This window comes from Ictalurus furcatus, chromosome 2, assembly GCF_023375685.1.
Source record: "Ictalurus furcatus strain D&B chromosome 2, Billie_1.0, whole genome shotgun sequence".
Lineage (NCBI taxonomy): Eukaryota > Metazoa > Chordata > Actinopteri > Siluriformes > Ictaluridae > Ictalurus > Ictalurus furcatus.
Genome location: NC_071256.1, coordinates 38,218,677 through 38,243,069, shown reverse-complemented (window position 1 = coordinate 38,243,069; position 24,393 = coordinate 38,218,677). Strand labels below are relative to the sequence as shown.

Genomic DNA, 24,393 nt, shown 5'->3' with positions numbered 1-24,393 from the left:
CTCTGAGAGACTGGAACTTAATGTTCTGTACCTGCTCTGTAAATCTTTCAGGTGTGTGTGTGTGTGTGTGTGTGTGTGTGTGTGTGTGTGTGTGTGTGTGTGTGAGAAAGTCATTATGACACTGATGTGCAGCCAGTTTTAAAAAGTGTTAGCCTAATGGGGTGCAACACTATACCTCTTTCACTGTGACTCAAGCACAGAGGCCGCACCTCCTCTAGGTATCAAGCACAGAGGCCACACCTCCTTGACTGTGACTGACAGACATTATGCCATGCGTCCTTCACTGTGACTGACAGACACAGAGGCCACACCTCCTATACTGTGACTGACAGAAACAGAGGCCACGCCTCCTACACTGTGACTGACAGACACAGAGGCCACACCTCCTACACTGTGACTGACAGAAACAGAGGCCACACCTTCTTCACTGTGACTGACAGACACTGAGGCCACACCTCCTCCACTGTGACTGACAGACACCGAGGCCACACCTTCTACACTGTGACTGACAGACACCGAGGCCACACCTCCTACACTGTGACTGACAGACACAGAGGCCACACCTCCTACACTGTGACTGACAGAAACAGAGGCCACACCTTCTACACTGTGACTGACAGAAACAGAGGCCACACCTCCTACACTGTGACTGACAGAAACAGAGGCCACACCTCCTACACTGTGACTGACAGACACCGAGGCCACACCTCCTCCACTGTGACTGACAGACACCGAGGCCACACCTCCTACCCTGTGACTGACAGACACCGAGACCACACCTCCTCCACTGTGACTGACAGACACTGAGGCCACACCTCCTACACTGTGACTGACAGACACAGAGGCCACACCTCCTACACTGTGACTGACAGAAACAGAGGCCACACCTTCTACACTGTGACTGACAGAAACAGAGGCCACACCTTCTTCACTGTGACTGACAGACACCGAGGCCACACCTCCTCCACTGTGACTGACAGACACCGAGGCCACACCTCCTCCACTGTGACTGACAGACACCGAGGCCACACCTCCTACCCTGTGACTGACAGACACCGAGACCACACCTCCTCCACTGTGACTGACAGACACCGAGACCACACCTCCTCCACTGTGACTGACAGACACCGAGACCACACCTCCTCCACTGTGACTGACAGACACCGAGACCACACCTCCTCCACTGTGACTGACAGACACCGAGGCCACACCTCCTACCCTGTGACTGACAGACACCGAGACCACACCTCCTCCACTGTGACTGACAGACACCGAGACCACACCTCCTCCACTGTGACTGACAGACACCGAGACCACACCTCCTCCACTGTGACTGACAGACACCGAGACCACACCTCCTCCACTGTGACTGACAGACACCGAGGCCACACCTCCTCCACTGTGACTGACAGACACCGAGACCACACCTCCTCCACTGTGACTGACAGACACCGAGGCCACACCTCCTACACTGTGACTGACAGACACCGAGGCCACACCTCCTCCACTGTGACTTTTAAGCACAGAAACCAGACCTACGTTTATTGGACTCCTATGAATCAAGCACCGAGGCCACGCCTCCCCTCCAAATCAAGGACAGAGGCCACACCTCTTTCACTGGCACTCAAACGCTTGTCTACCATATGCAAGGACAAAATGACGTAATGGAAACTTTATTGTTATTTATTAATTTAAATGTAATTGTTTAAAACGGTTCATTATTTCAAAGCTCATTGCTAAGGTGAAGGAAAGCCGTTCAAAGGAAGTTATTAAAAAGTGAAAACGCGTGGATGCGTTAAGATGTAGGGGGATACTATGTCTATAATTCACATCCACATACACACACGTGTGTGTGGGTGTGTGTGTATGTGTGTGTGTGTGTGTGTTAATATGTATGTCGATTCTCATTCAGAAGTCATGTCTATATCTAATTTGTCCCGTATTACTCCTTGAGTCAAGTGGAAGTAGATTTCACCACTGTTCAAATCAGTTTCAATGAAGGAGGCGTGGCCTGTCTTGCATGGTCAGTCATAGTGAGGGAGGTGTGGCCTCTCTGTCTGTCAGTCATAGTCAAGGAGACGTGACCTCTGTGCCTGTTCAGTCCCAGCAAAGGAGTCCATGCTTATCAGTTATACTTGATATATATGAAACGAGTGCTGTATGATGTCTGAAGGAGAGATGCACATTCCTAGCCCATGGCTTTTATTTCCCTCCATCAGCAGCTGTGCTACAATCCAGGGGAAATATTATTTATTTATCATTGTCATGCTAAGTGCCCAGCATTAAGACATAACAGGAATCCAGGCTGATTACGCCGATCTGTAATTTCCTCAGCAGTGTGACCTGCTCCACGGCTCAGCCCCCACACGGAAGAAAAGCGACTTCCTGTTTCTCGCGGCACAAAGAGGCCGCTGAAGAAAGAAGCAGTGTTTCAGCGCACTGTGCGTCTCTCTGCGTTAATTGAATGGCTGAGTGTCATGACGTCGCACAATGCTCTCATTCACCGCCGTAAAAAAAAACCCTCGGCTCTACGAGTCCGCGAGTCCGTTGCTCTTGGCTCGGCCGCCGCTGTTTTAAATGCCTGTGAGGTTTCCGCCTGGCTCTGATGCACACTTAAGGTTTGGCGATTTCTCCCAAGGTGCAGGAATGCCCTGCCAGACAAGATAAGCAGCTGAAATAAGAGGCCTCGTTAGACCTTTCCGGGCTAATTAAGGATATCAGATCTAGACGCTAAGCAAAGTCGAGTAACGAGAGATCGGTTTGAACACTGCAGCAAAACTGTGGTGTAAAAAAAAACAAACCTGTTCTCAAAATGTTCAAATATTCCTCTCTCGCTTTATATCTCAATTATAGGATTTCCCTCGTTGAGAAGTAAGATGCTATGCTCGCGTCAAATCTGACTGAAGTATCCGACCACAATTGTTTTTTTTTAAAATAAAAAGAATTAAATGCGTAATAATAGCATGTGCTGGATCAAGTGCTATTCTATAAGCTGCTGAATGATGAGTGTGGAAGCCATTTTGTGCAATTAAACCAGATGTTGAAGTGCTTAATGTGATATTTACAACTAGGGCTATTTGTGCAGCAATATTTTGGCAACGTATAACTCGAATTAGTTTATAATAATTAACAAGCCCCTCCCCAGACCCCTAGCCTTAAGCACCCTGTTATTTTATAGCATTATTGTTCTCCTGTGGTTCTTGTATGGGTCTTCTCTCTAGTCTGAAAATAATGCAGGCGTTTACAGTATCTACTTCCTTTTACGTATTTTTATCCTGTGAATATTTTATATCTGCTCGAACGGAGGCAGGATAATGTAGGGGAATGTGGAGCAGTGCAGCTCAGACACAATGAAACGTTCCTTTATTAAGAAAGCTCATGCCAGATTATGATTAAGATTTATGATAATCACTAATGCTGATTCATAATTTATGAATGTAAATGCTACATTTAGTGCACACTTCAAAAAGATATTCCACTGCAGAGTGAACGCTGCTGCGCGTCTGATTGTCTGATCACCGATTTACTGCAGATCATGATCACGTGTGGTTTTTCACTGTAAATCCCTAACGCCTACACCCTACCCCTAACCCCTACACCCTTCTCCTAACTCCTACACCCAACCCTTAACCCCTACACCCTTCTCCTAACGCCTACACCCTACCCCTAACCCCTACACCCTTCTCCTAACTCCTTCACCCAACCCTTAACCCCTACACCCTTCTCCTAACTCCTACACCCAACCCTTAACCCCTACACCCTTCTCCTAATTCCTACACCCAACCCTTAACCCCTACACCCTTCTCCTAACTCCTTCACCCTACCCCTAACCCCTACACCCTTCTCCTAACTCCTTCACCCAACCCTTAACCCCTACACCCTTCTCCTAATTCCTACACCCAACCCTTAACCCCTACACCCTTCTCCTAACTCCTACACCCTACCCCTAACCCCTACACCCTTCTCCTAACTCCTACACCCAACCCTTAACCCCTACACCCTTCTCCTAACTCCTTCACCCAACCCTTAACCCCTACACCCTTCTCCTAACTCCTTCACCCTACCCCTAACCCCTACACCCTTCTCCTAACTCCTTCACCCAACCCTTAACCCCTACACCCTTCTCCTAACTCCTTCACCCTACCCCTAACCCCTACACCCTTCTCCTAACTCCTACACCCAACCCTTAACCCCTACACCCTTCTCCTAACTCCTACACCCTACCCTTAACCCCTACACCCTTCTCCTAACTCCTTCACCCTACCCCTAACCCCTACACCCTTCTCCTAACTCCTACACCCAACCCTTAACCCCTACACCCTTCTCCTAACTCCTACACCCAACCCTTAACCCCTACACCCTTCTCCTAACTCCTACACCCAACCCCTAACCCCTACACCCTTCTCCTAACTCCTTCACCCTACCCCTAACCCCTACACCCTTCTCCTAACTCCTTCACCCAACCCTTAACCCCTACACCCTTCTCCTAACTCCTACACCCTACCCCTAACCCCTACACCCTTCTCCTAACTCCTTCACCCAACCCTTAACCCCTACACCCTTCTCCTAACTCCTTCACCCTACCCCTAACCCCTACACCCTTCTCCTAACTCCTACACCCAACCCTTAACCCCTACACCCTTCTCCTAACTCCTACACCCTACCCTTAACCCCTACACCCTTCTCCTAACTCCTTCACCCTACCCCTAACCCCTACACCCTTCTCCTAACTCCTACACCCAACCCTTAACCCCTACACCCTTCTCCTAACTCCTACACCCAACCCTTAACCCCTACACCCTTCTCCTAACTCCTACACCCAACCCCTAACCCCTACACCCTTCTCCTAACTCCTACACCCAACCCTTAACCCCTACACCCTTCTCCTAACTCCTTCACCCTACCCCTAACCCCTACACCCTTCTCCTAACTCCTACACCCAACCCTTAACCCCTACACCCTTCTCCTAACTCCTACACCCAACCCTTAACCCCTACACCCTTCTCCTAACTCCTTCACCCTACCCTTAACCCCTACACCCTTCTCCTAACTCCTACACCCAACCCTTAACCCCTACACCCTTCTCCTAACTCCTACACCCAACCCTTAACCCCTACACCCTTCTCCTAACTCCTTCACCCTACCCTTAACCCCTACACCCTTCTCCTAACTCCTACACCCAACCCTTAACCCCTACACCCTTCTCCTAACTCCTTCACCCTACCCTTAACCCCTACACCCTTCTCCTAACTCCTTCACCCTACCCCTAACCCCTACACCCTTCTCCTAACTCCTTCACCCAACCCTTAACCCCTACACCCTTCTCCTAACTCCTACACCCTACCCCTAACCCCTACACCCTTCTCCTAACTCCTTCACCCAACCCTTAACCCCTACACCCTTCTCCTAACTCCTTCACCCTACCCCTAACCCCTACACCCTTCTCCTAACTCCTACACCCAACCCTTAACCCCTACACCCTTCTCCTAACTCCTACACCCTACCCTTAACCCCTACACCCTTCTCCTAACTCCTTCACCCTACCCCTAACCCCTACACCCTTCTCCTAACTCCTACACCCAACCCTTAACCCCTACACCCTTCTCCTAACTCCTTCACCCAACCCTTAACCCCTACACCCTTCTCCTAACTCCTTCACCCTACCCCTAACCCCTACACCCTTCTCCTAACTCCTTCACCCAACCCTTAACCCCTACACCCTTCTCCTAACTCCTTCACCCTACCCCTAACCCCTACACCCTTCTCCTAACTCCTACACCCAACCCTTAACCCCTACACCCTTCTCCTAACTCCTACACCCTACCCTTAACCCCTACACCCTTCTCCTAACTCCTTCACCCTACCCCTAACCCCTACACCCTTCTCCTAACTCCTACACCCAACCCTTAACCCCTACACCCTTCTCCTAACTCCTACACCCAACCCTTAACCCCTACACCCTTCTCCTAACTCCTACACCCAACCCTTAACCCCTACACCTTTCTCCTAACTCCTACACCCAACCCTTAACCCCTATACCCTTCTCCTAACTCCTACACCCAACCCTTAACCCCTACACCCTTCTCCTAACTCCTACACCCAACCCTTAACCCCTATACCCTTCTCCTAACTCCTACACCCAACCCTTAACCCCTACACCCTTCTCCTAACTCCTACACCCAACCCTTAACCCCTACACCCTTCTCCTAACTCCTACACCCAACCCTTAACCCCTATACCCTTCTCCTAACTCCTACACCCAACCCTTAACCCCTATACCCTTCTCCTAACTCCTAAACCCAACCCCTAACCCCTACACCCTTCTCCTAACTCCTTCACCCTACCCTTAAACCCTACACCCAACCCCTTACCTCTACACCCTTCTCCTAACCCCTACACCCTTCTCCTAACTCCTTCACCCTACCCTTAACCCCACTCCCTTCTCCTAACTCCTACACCCTATCCTTAACCCCTACACCCTTCTACTAACTCCTACACCCTTCTCCTAACCCCTACACCCTTCTCCTAACTCCTTCACCCTACCCTTAACCCCTACACCCAACCCCTTACCTCTACATCCTTCTCCTAACCCCTACACCCTTCTCCTAACTCCTACACCCAACCCCTAACCCCTAAACCCTATACCCTTGTCCTAACTCCTACACTCAACCCCTTTCCTCTACACCCTTCTCCTAACGCGTACACCCAACCCCTAACCCCTACACCCTTCTCCTCACTCCTACACCCAACCCCTAACCCCTACACCCTTCTCCTAACTCCTACACCCTTCTCCTAACTCTAACTTACACCCTGCCGCTACACTATTTTCCTAACCTTAACCTACACTTATATCCTTCCCCAAACCTTAACCTACCCCTAAACCCTACTCCAAATCTTAACCCACCCTATACCCTACCCTCACACCCTACACCTAACCTCAACCTAACCTTACACCATACTCCCTATTAAGACACGAGAAGAAAAAAAGGTGTCCTCTTTTTGTAAAGCCAGAATATGGTCACATTAACCCTAACTGTGATGTAATGTTACACGCATCAGAGACAGTTATGTTTTATTTATTCATGTATTTATTTATCTTCTTAAAACAAATCCAAACACTGAACATATTTTAGAGCATACCGAGGACATCGAAGTCTACAAAAGGAAGTAGAGCTTTTTCACATTTAGCTCCTAAACTCTGGAATAGCCTTCCTGATAATGTTCAGGGTTCAGCAGACACACTCTCTCAGTTTAAATCTAGATTAAAAACACGTTTTTTTTAACCCAGCATTCACGTAACGCAGCTCATAACTTTGTTATGCAGACATCTCTGATTAAATGATAACAAATGCACACGGTTATCTCTGCCTGAAATTCAATGAACAGCAGCCACGCTAATCCTTCTCAATTTGTTTCCTGTTCCTACCCCGGGATGCCCATCCCGAGGTAATCAGTGAATGTACCAGCTCCAGCTCAGAACCAGCCTCTACGAAGATTCCAGATGACACCAACGCCTGCAAAGACTTTCGATGATACCAACGCCCTACACGTGGGCCTGAACCGTTCTGCTCTCCGGGCCGGCCTGGACCTTCCTGGTGCCCTGCTTCTGGAGTTCTCGTCGCTTGGAGGCCAGTCACTGTTGCTGAGGATGGCCCCATGTGGACAGTCTTGGGACATTTGTAAGCCGTGGACAGGGCATCGGACTACAGCTGATGCGGGCAGGTTTGATGCGGTGTCTTTTTGCGCCCAGGTCTCCACCAGTGGACAGTCAGACTTCATGTTGAGACTGTGTTGAATCTCCTGCTTACACAGCTGCACTGTTGTTTTATCGTGTAGCACACAGTTATAGAAGGGATTTATTTATAATTACACTATCTGTTGTTACCCAGATGAGGACGGGATCCCTTCTGAGTCCGGTTCCTCTCAAGGTTTCTTCCTCATATCATCTCAGGGAGTTTTTCCTCGCCACCGTCCCCGTTGCCTCTGGCTCGCTCTTTAGGGTAGATTTACATTGGAAATGTATATGTTTCTGTAAAGCTGCTTTGTGACAATGTCAACTGTAAAAAACCGCTATACAAATAAAACTGAATTGAATCGTAGTGCTTTTGACTTTATTTACATCTGTGGCCTTGAAGTAACCCAAAAATAATCAGATTACATTACTTTCATATTGTCATACTTGGATTACATTACTGATTACATTTTTTATGAAGTATCTGTAACGGAATACATTTTTAAAGTAACCCTCCCAGCCCTGCCTCTAGCCCCTACCCATAACTTTAATACCCTACATCATAACAGCATTCAACACTTCACATCCCATCAGCCTCCTGCTCGCCGTGTACTCTCTAAACAGGGGTGACTTGGGGGTCATTAATAAATAAAACCTGTTAAACTGATTTATTTTTTTTTCTCAGCTCTGTGCACACCCAACCTTCTTGAATATTCTCACCTCATATTTGTTCAGATTTCTGCATAAAACGTCTGTAGTACAACTGTAGAGCTTAAAGGGACGATATGTAGGATTTAAACGGCATTCGGAGTGACGATATGTAATAAAAAGATACACATGTAATACAGTACCTGCGCTGTCATATCTGAGCTCCATCACGCCCCGCGCTGTGAAAGGAAGCGTTATACAAGTGGGATTTGCTGAAATGAGATATATCTGTGAGTGTAAAATCATATTGCTCAGGTATTTTTGGAAACCAGAATCAGCGAAAGTGTTTTTTAGCTGTCAGACACCCGAGCGTTTGTTCAGTCTGATCTGATTTCCTCTCTCCGTGTCACTGTTAAACTATTAGACAGCAGTTTCGTTTGTTTAGAAGCCATTTCAGGGTTGTCGCGTCTTAATTACACTTTCACACTCAAAAAAAGTGTTCACGAATGCTCTTTTACAGGCCCGTTTGTTTTAACTTAAATCAAGCACCTTTTTAGATTTTAATTCCAATGTTGTTCATTCTTGGAAACACACTCCGCAAAAAGAGAAGCGTCCCTTTTTTCGGTATTTTAAAGATAATTTTGTCAAATCCAAATAAGATTTACAGATCTTTATCGGAAAGGGTTTAAACCGGGCGTTCTCAATCTTTCGTAACTAAAGCCCCCCCACAAGCCTCCCCTATCATGTGGCACGCCCCCCGCCCCGCCCATACTGGAGGAGACCAGGTATAATGATGATCTATATTCTATATAAAATTTATCTATTTATAAATTAATCTATACTCTGTTTTTGATAGATAGATAAATAAATAGATTGGTTAAGGCTCTGGGTTACTGATCGGAAGGTCGGGGGTTCAATCCCCAGCACTGCCAAACTGCCACTGTTGGGCCCTTGAGCAAGGCCCTTAACCCTCTCTGCTCCAGGGGGCGCTGTATCATGACTGCCCTGCTCTCTGACCCCAACTTCCTGACAGGCTGGGGTATGTGAAGAAAACAATTTCACTGTGTTGTTTGTGATCAATAAAGACTCCTTATTATAGATAGATTTTTTTGCTTTTGTGTTTTTGTACTTTTTTAATTACTTTTCATAACTTTTATGATTAAAAAAAACCACCTTTTATGACTTTTATAAAACTATATAACAGACAGGTATGGAACATGAATGATATAAAATTTCTGAAAGTTTCTGAACACTTTAACGACTACAAGAGAACTAGTCTGTAATAACGTGGACTATTTTACATGTAAAACATGTTGCATTACATTCGTCTTGCGTTGTAAAAACATTCGCATATGAATGCTGTAAATTGGGATGAAGGGCGCGGGAAGTTGCTACGGTTTGAACAAAAAGTCGATAGATTTATCGCTAGGTGGTGGGGTTTTTTTTGCCAAAAATGTTGCTAAAGGGGTCTGAAAAGTGGCTAAGTTGGGAACACTGTTCTGCACTGACAGCTAGATAAACGGCAGGATAAGCTCCACCTCTCTCCAAGCAAAAAAGAAAATACACAGGGAGAGGGAACGCGGGGTTTTTCAATTAATACTCATTCTATATGAAAAGCAATAAAATACGCTGAGTACTCAAATGATGCCCTGTCTGTGTTTTTTTCTTGAAAACAATTAGTGCCCCCCTTCCGATCTCCCCCTGTGTGGAGAAACACTTGTTCAAATGATGTTTTTCACGCTTGTTCAATGAACCATAAACAATTATTGCACGTGCACATGTGGAACAGGCCTTAAGACTCAAACAGTTTAGAGGCGGAAGGTGATTAAGGTCACAGTTACAATAAGTTAGGACACTAAAGAGACCTTTCTACTGACTGTGAAAAACACCAGAAGAAAGATGCCTAGGGTTCCTGCTCACCTGCGTGAACATGCCATAGACCTGCTGCAGGGAGGCATGAGGACTGCAGATGTGGCCAGAGGAATAAACTGTAATGTCTGTAATGTAAGACGCCTGAGACGGTGCTACAGGGAGACAGGAAGGACAGCTGATCGTCCTCACAGTGGAACATTACATGTAAGCGTGTGTCCCTCCCAGACGTGATCAAGAACTTGCAAATGCCTTGGTGGAAGAGCGGGGGAACATCTCACAACGAGAACTGACCAATCTGGTGCAGTCCATGAGGATGAGATGCACTGAAGTACTTAAAGCAGCTCGAGAACACCAGATACTGACTGTTCCTTCTGATATTCCTTTGGAAGCGTGGTTTCTGTATCTTTCCTGTTGAAGGAGGTGTGGCTTCTGTATCTGTCCTGTTGAAGGAAGTGTGGCTTCTGTATCTGTCCTGTTGAAGGAGGTGTGGCTTCTGTATCTGTCCTGTTGAAGGAGGTGTGGCTTCTGTATCTGTCCTGTTGAAGGAAGTGTGGCTTCTGTATCTGTCCTGTTGAAGGAGGTGTGGTTTCCGTATCTGTCCTGTTGATGGAGGTGTGGCTTCTGTATCTGTCCTGTTGAAGGAGGTGTGGCTTCTGTATCTTTCCTGTTGAAGGAGGTGTGGCTTCCGTATCTGTCCTGTTGAAGGAAGTGTGTTTCTGTATCTGTCCTGTTGAAGGAGGTGTGGCTTCTGTATCTGTCCTGTTGAAGGAGGTGTGGCTTCTGTATCTGTCCTGTTGAAGGAAGTGTGTTTCTGTATCTGTCCTGTTGAAGGAGGTGTGGCTTCTGTATCTGTCCTGTTGAAGGAGGTGTGGCTTCTGTATCTTTCCTGTTGAAGGAAGTGTGTTTCTGTATCTGTCCTGTTGAAGGAAGTGTGGCTTCTGTATCTGTCCTGTTGAAGGAGGTGTGGCTTCTGTATCTGTCCTGTTGAAGGAGGTGTGGCTTCTGTATCTGTCCTGTTGAAGGAAGTGTGGCTTCTGTATCTGTCCTGTTGAAGGAGGTGTGGCTTCTGTATCTGTCCTGTTGAAGGAGGTGTGGCTTCTGTATCTGTCCTGTTGAAGGAGGTGTGGCTTCTGTATCTGTCCTGTTGAAGGAGGTGTGGCTTCTGTATCTGTCCTGTTGAAGGAGGTGTGGCTTCTGTATCTGTCCTGTTGAAGGAGGTGTGGCTTCTGTATCTGTCCTGTTGATGGAGGTGTGGCCTCTGTGCTTGTCCTGTTGAAGGAGGCGTGGCCTCTCTTCTTGTCCTGTTCAGCAACAGACAGCCCAAAAGACAATCAGTATTTTTATGACAGATCCGTGCTGATGTTGTTCTGCTTCAGAAGATTTGTTTTTATTTCCTTTGCTGATCGAGCATTCTTCTTCATGTGTCTTTGCCTGTGGGGCATTTTAGTCTAAAGAATTTCTTGTTGAGTGGAATAAATAGACGCTGAACGCAGCGATGAAGCAGAAATAGGAAGGCCCTTTCCTTCCGTGGCTGTCTGCATGTCTTTAAGTTGTTGTGCGTTTTGTTCCCGTGATGATGCCCCGCAGCATGCACGTTTGAGGTTTAAAGGGATTTTACTAGCCGCGTTTGCATCGTATGTCATGAAACACACGTTCTCTCAGATCGCTGAATGAAATGTGCGATATGCATGAATAGTGTGTGTTTGTGTGTGTCGAGCACTTATGCAGACATGATGCATCACGAGGCCTACTTTGTGAGACGTCTTAAATGCACGTGTGTGTGTGTGTGTGTGTGTGTGTGTGTGGGTGTGTGTGCTTGTGTTTCTGCATGTTAATGAGTGGAAGATGGAGGAAGGAGAGGGGGATGGCGGAATGGGATGGATACAGCTGGAGTGAGAGAGAGAAAGGGAGAGTTTGGTGAAAAGGTAACCATGGTAACTCTCTTTGCTAAGGCCTGAATTGACAGAGAGGAGAGCAGGAGAAAGAGGGAGGGAGGGGCGAGGTGATGGATAGAGCAGAGAAAAAGAGAGAGAGAGAGTGAAAAAAGAGAGAGAGAGAGATGTTAGGATGCTAGTGCAGACTCCACGCTAAAGGGTTAATGTGTGTCAGAGCAGCAGGTTAATCTTTCATCACACGCAGAGGGCAGTGCAGTATTTACACACTAACCGGACCCTGAGGAATATACACGGGGAGAGTGAGAGAGGGAGAGAGAGAGAGAGAGAGAGAGAGAGGAAGCAAACAAGAGCAGTATGGAAGGAGGTTTGGATGAGGATAGGGACCCATCGATGGAAGGAAAGGACATGAAGAGTGTATACACTATGTTAAAATTTGTAGCCACTCCCATTTATAATGCCCTGACACCATATATGGTAATGGCCCCACCCCCATCATGCAAACGCTTTATTTTTTGTTCCCACCCACCAGTCATCTCTCATCTATCACATGACATGGCGAAAGCTAACACTTCTTTAGTTAGCTACCTAACACACTCTGAGGAAAGCGCTATCTGCCCTCTTCCACATACTCCATGTGACCGGTTAGTGTCACCCCTGAACTCTACTGTACCTGGATTAGAATTGCTTTTAACTATGCATACTCTTAACGAAGTAACGAATTTAACGTAAACAGCAGGGGGCGATGTAGTACAGGCTTTTTTTTTTCTCATGAGGCATGCACAGTTTCAGCGGAGTGGGTGGAGTCAGTTTTCAGGGAAGAGAAAGCTTGTTATGTAAAAAAAATAAATAAATAAATAAATAACAAATGGCTCCTTTAATCTACAAAGCCAGTCTGTGTAAGGAAGCAAACTAGGCATGACTTTGAGCAACCGGCCCTTACAGTGCATTCCTATAGAAGTCAATTTCACCGTAACACACAGCCGCAGTATCTGAACGTATCTTAGGCCTCGACCTGATTCTGCGTCTCGGTCTGGATTCGATTCTGATTCTGATTCGTCTGACTCAGCGGCCACGGCAGCAGATGTCATCTCCCATCACAGTCACTTAACGTGGCGCTTCACACTCACAGCTAATTGTGTCTGGTGTCAGTTATGCGTGAAGATGACACGGCGCGGGTAAATAAAATGAAGGTGTCGCTAATTCAGAGCATGATGTTTTAATCAACGCTTTTATGGCGATTATCTGCACTTTTTTTTTTTAACGAGCCGAACCAGACAGACTGCCATGCGGGGTTCGGGAATCTATTGGGATATGGCAGAATTGCAAATCTGGGCTAACACACAGTAGCATGCAAAGTCTGCAGTCTGGATTGTGTGTGTGTGTGTGTGTGTCAGTCGTAATGCCATTACACACCATGTGCGCATTATTGATCAATCTAACCGGGGATATCGGTCTCTAATGCAGCTTTCAAATCGTCTACTACCTCTTCTCTTCTCCTCTTCTCCTTTCTGTCCATCTCTCCCTGCTTTATATTCATCCTGCTCGTATTGTCTTTCTTCCGCATCGCTCCCTCTCTCCCTCTGCTTTATATGCGCCTCCATGTTGTGCTTGCCCTCCCTCCATCTCGGTGTTTCATATCCATCTCCTTCTCTCAAGCCCTTCTCCTCTCTTTCATTGGGAGAGATTATTAATATTAATGCCTCTGTCTCTCCTTCTATCTCTCATGTCCTTTCACGTTCCATATGTCTTTTTTCCCCTCTTCTTGCCTCGATCTTATGCTCATCCTGTACTGTCTCTCTCTCTCTCTCTCTCTCTCTCTCTCTCTCTCACCTTCTGTCCTCTCTCTTTTTTTCAGTGCTCATCCATTAACGTTGATCATTTCTTCCTCTCCCTGCAGCTGTGCAGTCATCTATCAGTTTCATAATCCATCGCAATCTATCCCTCATTTTTCCGCCAGGCTCCGACGCCTCCACGTGTCAAATGCGTTTGCGTGTCGTGTCCATTATGTGGACAGCCGCCATTAATAACGGCCTGTGTTTCACCAGATGCTCTTATATAAGGTCACCGAGGTCAAAATAACCCCACAGTGGGGGTCGCTTCTCTCCGGCTCAGGGGTCGGCGCTGAACGAGCCATCGATCAAAGTAAACGGGCCGTGCCGTCTCACGCCCTCGGCGCGCCATTAGCATTGGGATTAGCAGCCACGTTGCGCTATATCGCAGCACCGTTGAATTCTCAAATCCGACTGGTCAGGAGGTGTTGGTTCGTTCCAGCTGCAACTCAAAGCGTCCCTATACTAACGACTCGTTCACATCTGGACTCGTTAAGCAGACACGCCACCTAAACGGATTCAAATCGTGTCGATGCGCTGTGGAGACATTTCTCTAACGTTTACGGAAGGAGTCTCCAGTGTCAGCGCTTTGTAACAGTTTAACGTTTAAGTTTTACCGCATCTTCAGGAGAGAGGACGTTGCACTTTCTGGTTTCTCTGCAACATGACATCGACGGTTTATAGCTGCTATAACGAAAGCGAGAACAGGAATTTGCTTCACGGATGTTCCCCAGCACTAAATGTATCTGTAAAGGGTTAAAAAGTACGATGTGTCTTTCAGTGATAAATGAAACGTACAAATCGTAGGCGAATTGCCGTGGTATAGGACAAATGAAACACTTTGGGGCGTGTTTTTATTGGGAAATAATGCATTTCAGATGGTTGCACACCGTACCGCTGATGGTCTTCCTGTAACAGCACATCCCGCTGTGTTCTATTCCTTACTTCACTGACAGGGATTCGAAATATACCGTGATGCCGACACTCGTGTCCTGAACTAGCGAAGAATTTACCTGTAAAGACCTGTGACTGAAAAGCATTTTTTATTTTATTTTAAAGGCTACTCGTAAATATAATAAGGGTGTGGAAAAACATAATGTAGTATAAAACGGTCCATCCTGAGGCGTATTTTCTCTGGGGGATTGCTTTCAAAAAAAAAAAGGCGAGACTGCAGAGTACTTCAACAAAGAGAGCGTTTATTGTTATTTTATTTTTTTTATTGCTCTGGAGATTCATGCATGGTCGCTGTGTAATTATTCTTAATACACTTTGCACACTTCACAGTAATTAGGAGAGCATTTAAAACAGGATTTATCGCCATGTTTTGACCTTCTCGCAAAGTCATGACGTCTTGTTTTTTTTTTCTCTCTCTCCCTTTTTTTTTTATTTTTTTTTTACAGTAATTCTACTCGGGGAGGTTTCTGGAATCCACGGAGGACCCGTAAAGACAAAGGAGATACAATATGTGTACACGAGTCGTCTGTGTGTGAAACCAAAAACAAAGAAAGGACAAACAGGAGACAGGAGAGTAATTAATTCACCTGAGGAGGAGGAGGAGGAGGAGGAGGAGAAGAAAAAACAAAAAAGGAAAAGAAAGAAAAACAATGTTTAACTAAGCTAAAATCAAGACTCGGTGGTGGAGAGTCCCAAAACGGATATTCATCTTCTGGAATAAGTTTAATACACACACTTCACATTCGGAATACAGGAAGGTCATGACTCAGATGCCATGCGGATCACCACGGTGACCGTCCTTCCTAACCCCGCCCCCTTCTTTTTCCTATTGGCCCAGCTGCTGTTTTGGCTCCTCCTCCTGGGCCAGGACATCGCAGGAGCCACGTCGACCTGCCCGACACCTTGCAGCTGCTCCAATCAAGCGAGCCGAGTGATCTGTACCAGACGGAACCTGGACGAGGTTCCGGAAAATATATCCAACAACACGCGGTACCTTAACTTACAGGAGAACTCGATACAGGTAAATATTGTGTTGATAAATATTGATCTGATCACTTTCTAACAGAGCTGCAGTGTTTGTTCGCTCGAGTGTGTGTTTGCTGCTCGTCTGTCAACCGTTTCGCAGTTTTAATTACTGCTGCACCCGGTACTGCCGGTAACCCGAGCGTTGCTTAAACTGCAAGAAGAAGGCCGTGTAAGCATCTTTCGCTTAACTGCTGAGACAGAAAGCAAATAAAAATAATTACCTTTTTTTTTTTTCCCGCCCAAAACCGTTTGAGTTTGAGCCGATTGAGTGCTGAATCAGGAGTCGCAAAGTGACCAGATCTGAACACCAGGGTCTGAGGATTCGGGATTTAAACAATTTAGGGAGGTATTCCCTTGTGGTTTGGTCTGCAAGGGATAGAAAAAGCATTCACTATTTAGAAAAATGTAATAATAATAATAATAATAATAATACCATTCATCATGCCTACCTGTTAGCATGAAAAAAATTGATTTGTCGTATCCCAGAGCCCCACTTGAAATGATTAAAAAATCTAAAAATGTTTCAGCACCTGAGGACATCCTAGATATTTTCTCTTTTGGCTTCTTTTCCTCTCGTTGCTGTGTTACCCAGAGATTAAAGATTTGACAGGTTTTTTTTTTTTTTTTTCCAGTTCTCTCAAACACCCTCCAGCCCACAGGGTTTCACACTCTCGCTTTTGCTCCCCTCCCTTCTTGTTCTTCATATAGAGAGGGTGATGGCGATGAGCCAGGAGGAGCCTTTTGCTCTCTTCCGAAAGGAAGTAGCTTAGGCTGCCGCTAATGTGCCAGTTCTCTCCGAGTCCAGAATGTGTGAAATTGCAACGGTGCTTGAAACGCAGTCACCCTTCATCACGTGTCGGGAGGGATTTCAGCCTCATCTAACAAGATAAGGTTCTGCTCGGTGGTTTAGTAAAGATATTTCCCCATCCGTGATAAATTTCTTTTACACGTGCCACCAGCAGGCTGCCGCGAGGTGTTTGTGAGGTTTTTATCAGGTGGCACTATCAAGCAGTTGAGCTAACTCCGAGTGCTGTAACGTGGAAATATTTTATGAGCGCTTGCTTTTGAGAGCACGGTACACTGCAAACAAAAGGAGGTTTGAAACTCAAGGTTGTTTGTTTCTTTTTAACAGTGGCTCTCTGCTCTATAATTATTCATGGAATGTATTTTATGTTTGTATTTTTGTCTGCGCTGTTTGTCTAAATATTTCATGAGAAGTGGACGTGCAAATCAAATCAAACTCAGACACAGCTACAATAGTGAAACTGATTTTTAACTTGCATTCCTCTAATTGTAATATTAAACTTCTGACAGTTTACTGTATATAAAGATTTATGGTGATTTATGATGTAGCAGTCATATCACAAAATACATACTACTCATACTGTCCAGTCTGTGAAAGCAAAGGACTTAACCTGACCTTCTCTCACCCAGGTGATAAGATCAGATACCTTCAAGCACTTGCGACACTTGGAGATCCTCCAGCTTTCCAAGAACCAGATTCGTCAGATCGAAGTTGGCGCGTTCAATGGCCTCCCGAACCTCAACACTTTGGAACTGTTTGACAACCGTCTCACGCTGGTGCCATCACAAGCGTTCGAGTATCTCAGCAAGCTTCGGGAGCTCTGGCTTCGTAACAACCCCATCGAGACGTTGCCAGGCTATGCCTTCCACCGCGTGCCCTCCCTTCGTCGCCTTGATCTGGGTGAGCTCAAAAAGCTGGACTACATTTCAGATGCTGCCTTTGTCGGCCTTGTCAATCTGCGCTACCTGAACCTGGGCATGTGCGGTCTGAAGGACATCCCCAACCTGACACCCCTGATCCGGCTGGAGGAGCTGGAGCTCTCTGGAAACAAGCTGGAAATCATAAGACCTGGATCGTTCCAAGGCCTGGAGTCTTTGCGCAAACTGTGGCTCATGCACTCCCAGATGTCTGTCATTGAACGCAATGCCTTCGATGACCTTAAGAGTCTGGAAGAGTTGAATCTATCCCACAATTCCCTGCATTCACTGCCCCATGACCTCTTCACCCCATTGCAGAAGCTGGAGAGAGTGCACCTCAACCACAATCCCTGGGTGTGTAATTGTGATGTGCTTTGGCTTAGTTGGTGGCTGAAAGAAACTGTACCAAGTAACACAACTTGCTGTGCCCGGTGCCATGCACCACCCTACCTGAAGGGCAAATACATTGGAGAGCTGGACCAAAGCCATTTCACGTGCTATGCCCCTGTTATCGTCGAGCCCCCCACTGACCTCAACGTGACCGAAGGCATGGCTGCTGAACTCAAGTGCCGTACCGGAACCTCCATGACGTCTGTAAACTGGATTACACCCAATGGAACCTTGATGACCCATGGATCATACCGCGTCCGGATCTCGGTGCTACATGATGGAACTCTGAATTTTACAAATGTCACCTTGCGCGACACTGGTCAGTACACCTGCATGGTGACCAACTCAGCTGGCAACACCACAGCAACTGCCGTCCTGAATGTCACTGCAGCAGACACCAGTGTCAATTACACCTACTTTACTACCGTCACTGTTGAAACTGTAGAATCCACAGGAGAAGAGGATTCGGCCCTACGTTCGATCAATGAGACTATTATACACATCCCTGGTCCTACACCTTCTGGACGTCTCTGGCATGATGCCATCCCAACAACAACTTCCTCTCTATCAGTTTTTGGATCCTCATCTTCTCCCCGAGCAACCAAACCCACATTTACTGTCTCTGTCTCTGAGCCGAGCTACCCCACTGGGCTGGATGATGTAATGAAGACTACCAAGATCATCATTGGCTGCTTTGTGGCTATTACCTTCATGGCAGCTGTCATGCTGGTGGTCTTCTACAAGCTGAGGAAGCAGCACCAGTTGCACAAGCACCATGGACCAGCGAGAGCCATTGAGATTATCAACGTGGAGGATGAAATTGGAGCCAGCGCCAGCGTCCGAGGAAGTGGGATCTCTGGTGGTTCCACCATGCCCCAGGCCGGATCCAGCGGAGGAAGCCAGAGCCTGCGGCTGCATCACCCGGAGATTGTCAACCTACCCAACCTGGCTCGGACGGACCACCTCAACCACTACTACAAGCCCCACCACTTCAACAACAACATGATGAGTTTGGGGCTCTCTGGAAGTTCTGGGATCGGCCTCAACAACAACAACAACCCGTGTTCCCAGGCCCAACCCACGCCGATCTCCTGTTCCCAGGTGCCCGTCTCAGTGAGCTCCATTCCGTCCTCAATGCCCCTGCCTACCCTCGGCATCCATGGATCACTCAAAGGCCTAATGGGTAAAGGGCAGAACCCTCAAATCGAGCCTTTACTCTTTAAGAGTGGCTCCAAAGAGAATGTCCAAGAAACTCAGATCTGAGAAGGAGAGAGTGAGCGAGAGAGTGTGTGAGAGAAAGGGGATAGAGAGATAAAATAAGGGAGGGAAAAATAGAAAGATGGTATGAGGGAGACAGAAACAGATGAAGTGTACTGGCTGTTCAGCCCCCGTGGGTTTGTTGTTCTCAGGAGTAACGAGCGAGGTAGACCCAGCATTGTATGACATATTACCTACACAAGAAAAAGACGTTGCTGTGAACCACTGCACTGCAATGCCAGAGACAGAGAGAGGGAGGGAGGGAGGAAAAGAAAGAAAGAAAGAAAGAAAGACAGATGCCGCAGCATTTAGATCAACGCTTACCGAACCAACACTCAGTCCGATCAGTGTCAAAAGGATAACATCAGCAGAGCAAAAGCTCTCACACGGCGTTCAATGCGGTATCAATTTAATACACCATCAGTAATTATGTGCCAAACATGCACAGATACGTGCCAAAGCAAAATCTTTGTGCATCAGCATTACAAAGATGCTATCTCGCTGAAAAGTTAAAGAAAATAACTCCACACACAGTATGCAGTAAATGAGACGTTTATAAATTCAAGAGTACATTTTTTTATATATGTATATTGAACATACAGACGTGTTCTAAATATGTATATACAACACAAGCAGCCAAGAGTATTATAGGGTCGGTGTACTGTAGGAGTGCCGGGAAAAGACAACAATAGGTCATGATTATCATTCGGTTAGACGTAGAGGTTTGCAGTAGCATTCAGGGTTGATGGATTAGACAGACCAGCACTGTGTCGAGGGCTTGTGTTTCGTTCTGATGGACTCCGCCATATTCTCGCCTTCCCTATCCTTTTAACACCTCGAGGTGGGAGGAGGAGAAAGAGAGAGCGTTCTTTCCTTTCCTTTTCTTTTCTTTTTTTTTTCCGAAGGAACCTAAAGGGCAAAAGACAATTATCGAAAAATCTGAAAACAACAACAACGACGACGACAACAGAAATAAATAAATTTTAAAAAAACGAAACTGTGAAACTACACATGATATATAAATATATTTTCATTCAGAGAAATAAATTATGAAGAATCTTTAATATTTTTTTTGGTTGTTTTTTTTTTTTTTGCTTTGTTTTCTGACCGAAAGCCACGTCTTTGAACGGATCGAGCGGCTGCACTTTGCCGACCTTTAGCGCGCTCACGGACGGCCAAAATGGCCGAACGTCTGGATTTTTTCTGGAGCTCCTGGAATTTCTGTTTTGACTTATTTTTAGTCCTTGAAAGCCCCCTTTTCCCTTTTCTTGTTGCATTTTACTAACAGGGTTATTGGTGACGTGTCATGTTTTGTTCATCCTTACAGTGAAATTTATCCCAGATTCTTGTCGCGGTATGAACATTTTAGCGTTACAATGTTAAATTAAAATCGAATTGTACGGATTGAGGCTGGGGGGGTGGTGGGTGGGGGTAAAATCACCGACACCAACAAACTATGCTAACCACAACGATAACACAGTAATAGGTAATGTAACTAAAAGCAAAATGTGAATTTTTATCTAAATGCTGCTATACACAGAGAGAGAGCGAGAGAGAGAGAGAGAGGGAGAGAGAGAGAGGGAAAAGTAAACATTTTATGATGATTTGTCCCTCTATATTAAAGACGTGAATACAATTTTATGGCTATTACATGTATTATTATAATTAAATTCTAATTATAAAAATGCCTATATGTCAGCTTTTTTATTTTATTTTTTATTTTTTTAATTTCGGTTCCTTTTGTATCCAGAGGTGATGTTTGTATTTCATTGTGCTAGACGTGATTGTCACCACAGCGGATTAAAATTTTATTCTCACAGCGGAATTAAAAACAAAAAAAACAAAAACAAACGAACAAACAAAAAAAATAACGACACCAACTTTAGCAGACGTCAGAACATCAAAACCGGGGAAAAAAAAAAAACCTTTCAACAAAAAAAAAAAAAAAACACAAGACGAAGGGCCTGTGATCGAGGCCTCTTTTCAACTCTGTTTTCTACAACCTCAACCAGGAGCCTGAATATATTTTTCCCCTCATGTGACCGAACAGAAAGCCAGGCTCTGGCGTTAACATGAACGTTAACAGTGCAAATACAGTGGATTATAACCTGGGACACGGACTCGGACTCGGACAAAGACTTTTAATCCGTAATGACTCTTACAGAAGATAAAGGTAAGAGATTGAAATAGAATCTGGAAAGATGTTTTTTTTTTTTTAAAGGAACAAGGACAAATATCTGAGAAAATATAGAAATATAGAGCTCTTTTAAAAGAAAACAGACCTATTATGATAATAAGTGTCTTTCATTATTTGTTTTTATCTAGTTTCATTTTTTTTCCTTTATTTGATTTGATTTTTTTTTTAAAGATCAAGTGTTATCTTAATTGTAATATTGTTATTGTTATTATGATTAGCAAACTCGTTATTCTGAGAAATATTCTGTTTAGCGGAATTAAAAAGAAATATGGCACATGAAACATGGGAAACATAATGAAACCCGGTGGTGTTTAATTGTATTTATTTATTGTTTATTATTATTATTATTATTATTATTATTATTATTATGAATTCTTTTCGGGCTTGCGGTGTGTTGCGTGTACTGCCGCTCAGAGGGACGAGATGGAGGCGTCGTTCTCCTGCAGACAGAGGGAAGGTATGAGAGGACGGAAAGAGTCCTGTTCTCAGAATGACACCTATTAGCTGTGCTGAGAAGCGCCGCTGCGCCGTGTCAGCATCCCGTTGCCGTGGCAACGCGCCGTCGATATAATTGAGCTGAACCGCATCAAAGCTGCCGTGCCATCTTTGCTGGTCCATTTGCTGGTGTATCTGAGGATCCTTCAACCTGAAACGCACACACGTACACACACGTACACACACGCGCACACACACATATACACACACACACATACACACCCTCGTTCTGGCCCGGCATCTCCGCTCGCTCCCATGGCGAGGTTTCCCTGGCAACTGTTGCCGCTGCGACGGTCACCAGCGCTGTGTTCAGGTCTCTGATGCAAATGTGAGGAGAGAAAATGTTTCTCGAAGGTGTGACACACACACACACACACACACACACACACACACACACACAGTGTTTTTTACGTACGTATGCATGTCACACACCAGTTCATTGGCATTCATGAATCTCACATAGCCATAACTAACACAGCGCTGATTTTCCATGTGTACTGGAGTGATGGAGGATTATTTCTGTTATTTCTGCGTTGGAGTGCTACATGGGCTGCTCGTGCAATATGATTTACTGTACGTGTGTGTGCTTTCTGTACGTGTGTGTTTTCTTTTTTTAAATTGAGCATATTATTTAGTAATCATGTAAGTAATCATGTTTACTTTGCTATATGCTGTATGTCTCTCTCTCTCTCTCTCTCTCTCTCTCTCTCCCCTTCTCTTGGTGAAGGGGGCATGGCCTCTGTGTGTGTTCCACAGTAAGAGGTGTGGCCTCTGTTAATGTAGGAGGCATAGCCTGCATGGCTGTTACTGAGGGAGGTGTGGCCTTTGTGCATGTTAGTTGAAATAAGAAGGTGTGGCCTGTATGTGTAGTGGTGCTATTGAAAGAGGTGTAGCTTCTGTATGTCCCATTGAGGAGGTGTAGCTTCTGTATGTCCCATTGAGGAGGTGTGGCTTCTGTGTGAGTCCCAGTGAAGGAGGTGTGGCCTCTTTGTGAGTCCCAGTGAAGGAGGTGTGGCCTCTGTTTGAGTCCCACTGAGGGAGGTGTGGCCTCTGTGTGAGTCCCAGTGAAGGAGGTGTGGCCTCTGTGTGAGTCCCAGTGAAGGAGGTGTGGCCTCTGTGTGAGTCCCAGTGAAGGAGGTGTGGCCTTTGAGTGTGTCAGAGTGAAAGAGGTGTGGCCTTTGTGTGTCCCAGTAAAGGAGGTGTGGCCTCCATGTTTGTGTGTCCAAGTTACACTTCTGAGCCTGTCAGTCCTGCTGAAGGAGGCGTGTCCTGTATAACTGTCAGTGCTCCTGAAGGAGGCGTGACCTCACACTCGTTAAGGGTGAAACAGCTCTAAACAGTGTAGTATTTATTTAGTTAGATGTGTTATATTGTGGATATTTTACAGTGATACATAACACGAGGTAGAGAGACTGTGTGTGTGTGTGTGTGTGTGTGTGTGTGTGTGTGTGTACATATCATTCTCTATGAAGCTTTGTAATTCCTTTAAAAACTGTGAGCTGTCTCTGTCTCTCTGCCTTGTAGCACTGCAGTGTCTGAGTCACGGAGAGGAAAACACACCACACAGTGCCAGCGGTCCTCAGCTCTCCTATAAACACACACACACACACACACACACACACACACACACACACACACACACATTACAGCTCCGTCTTCAGTGAGCAGAGCCCCAGAGAGGCTGAGGAGGGTTTATGCAAAGAGCTGCACAGAATACAATGCTGCTGCGAGTCCATCTAACTTCCATTCTTCTGTGTGTGTGTGTGTGTGTGTGTGTGTGTGTGTGTCTGAATGCAATAGAGCTCTGTGATATTCAAGGTCCTAAAGAATTTGTCTTCTGCTGCGGTATCAAATGATATTTTCAGTAAGCTTGATGTTAGTAGCGCTGACACTGGAGACTCCTTCCATAAATGTAAAAAAAAAAAAGATTCCTTCCAAAACTTCACCATATCAAAGAGCTGTTGCTATAGAAACGTTAACGTGCATGTATAGAAACAATTACGTACAAGTCCCTGTAAATGAGCAGTTGCTATAGAAACAATGCTCAAGAGAGCTTAAATATAAACCCGTGATGTGCAGCTGCACTACTGTCAGAGCTGCTGTTCTAGAAAAATAATCAACACCTTCTGACCAATCACAATCCAGAATTCAACAGCGCTGTAGTGTGTGTGTGTGTGTGTGTGTGTGTGTGTGTGTGTTTGTTTGAATCCTGAATTGTGGGTGTCCATGTGTGAAGTCTTTCAGAATCTTTCAGCTTTTTTGCTTTTCTTGTTTTTTGCCGCATTCACCTGTCAAACAGAGATAGAGAGAGAGAGAGAGAGAGAGTGTGTGTGTGTGTGTGTGTGTGTGTGTGTGCGTGCAAGTGTAAAGTGTTTC

At 45.8% G+C, this 24,393-nt stretch overlaps 1 protein-coding gene across 3 annotated transcripts in view; it reads left to right on the top strand.

The window, feature by feature from the left end:
- lrrc4ba (leucine rich repeat containing 4Ba) overlaps positions 1–21,279 on the top strand; it is a 61,623-nt gene extending 40,344 nt beyond the window's left edge. For 2 of the 3 annotated variants that reach the window (XM_053618545.1, XM_053618524.1), the window contains 2 exons: positions 15,377–15,951; positions 17,391–21,279. In XM_053618545.1, the coding sequence (XP_053474520.1) occupies positions 15,706–15,951; positions 17,391–19,331 (2,187 nt within the window). In that variant the 5' untranslated portion in view covers positions 15,377–15,705 and the 3' untranslated portion in view covers positions 19,332–21,279. Of the gene's footprint in view, positions 1–14,687; positions 15,952–17,390 lie in introns of those variants that run through there. The other variant, XM_053618535.1, reaches the window with a different exon arrangement.
- The last annotated feature ends 3,114 nt before the right edge of the window (positions 21,280–24,393 follow it).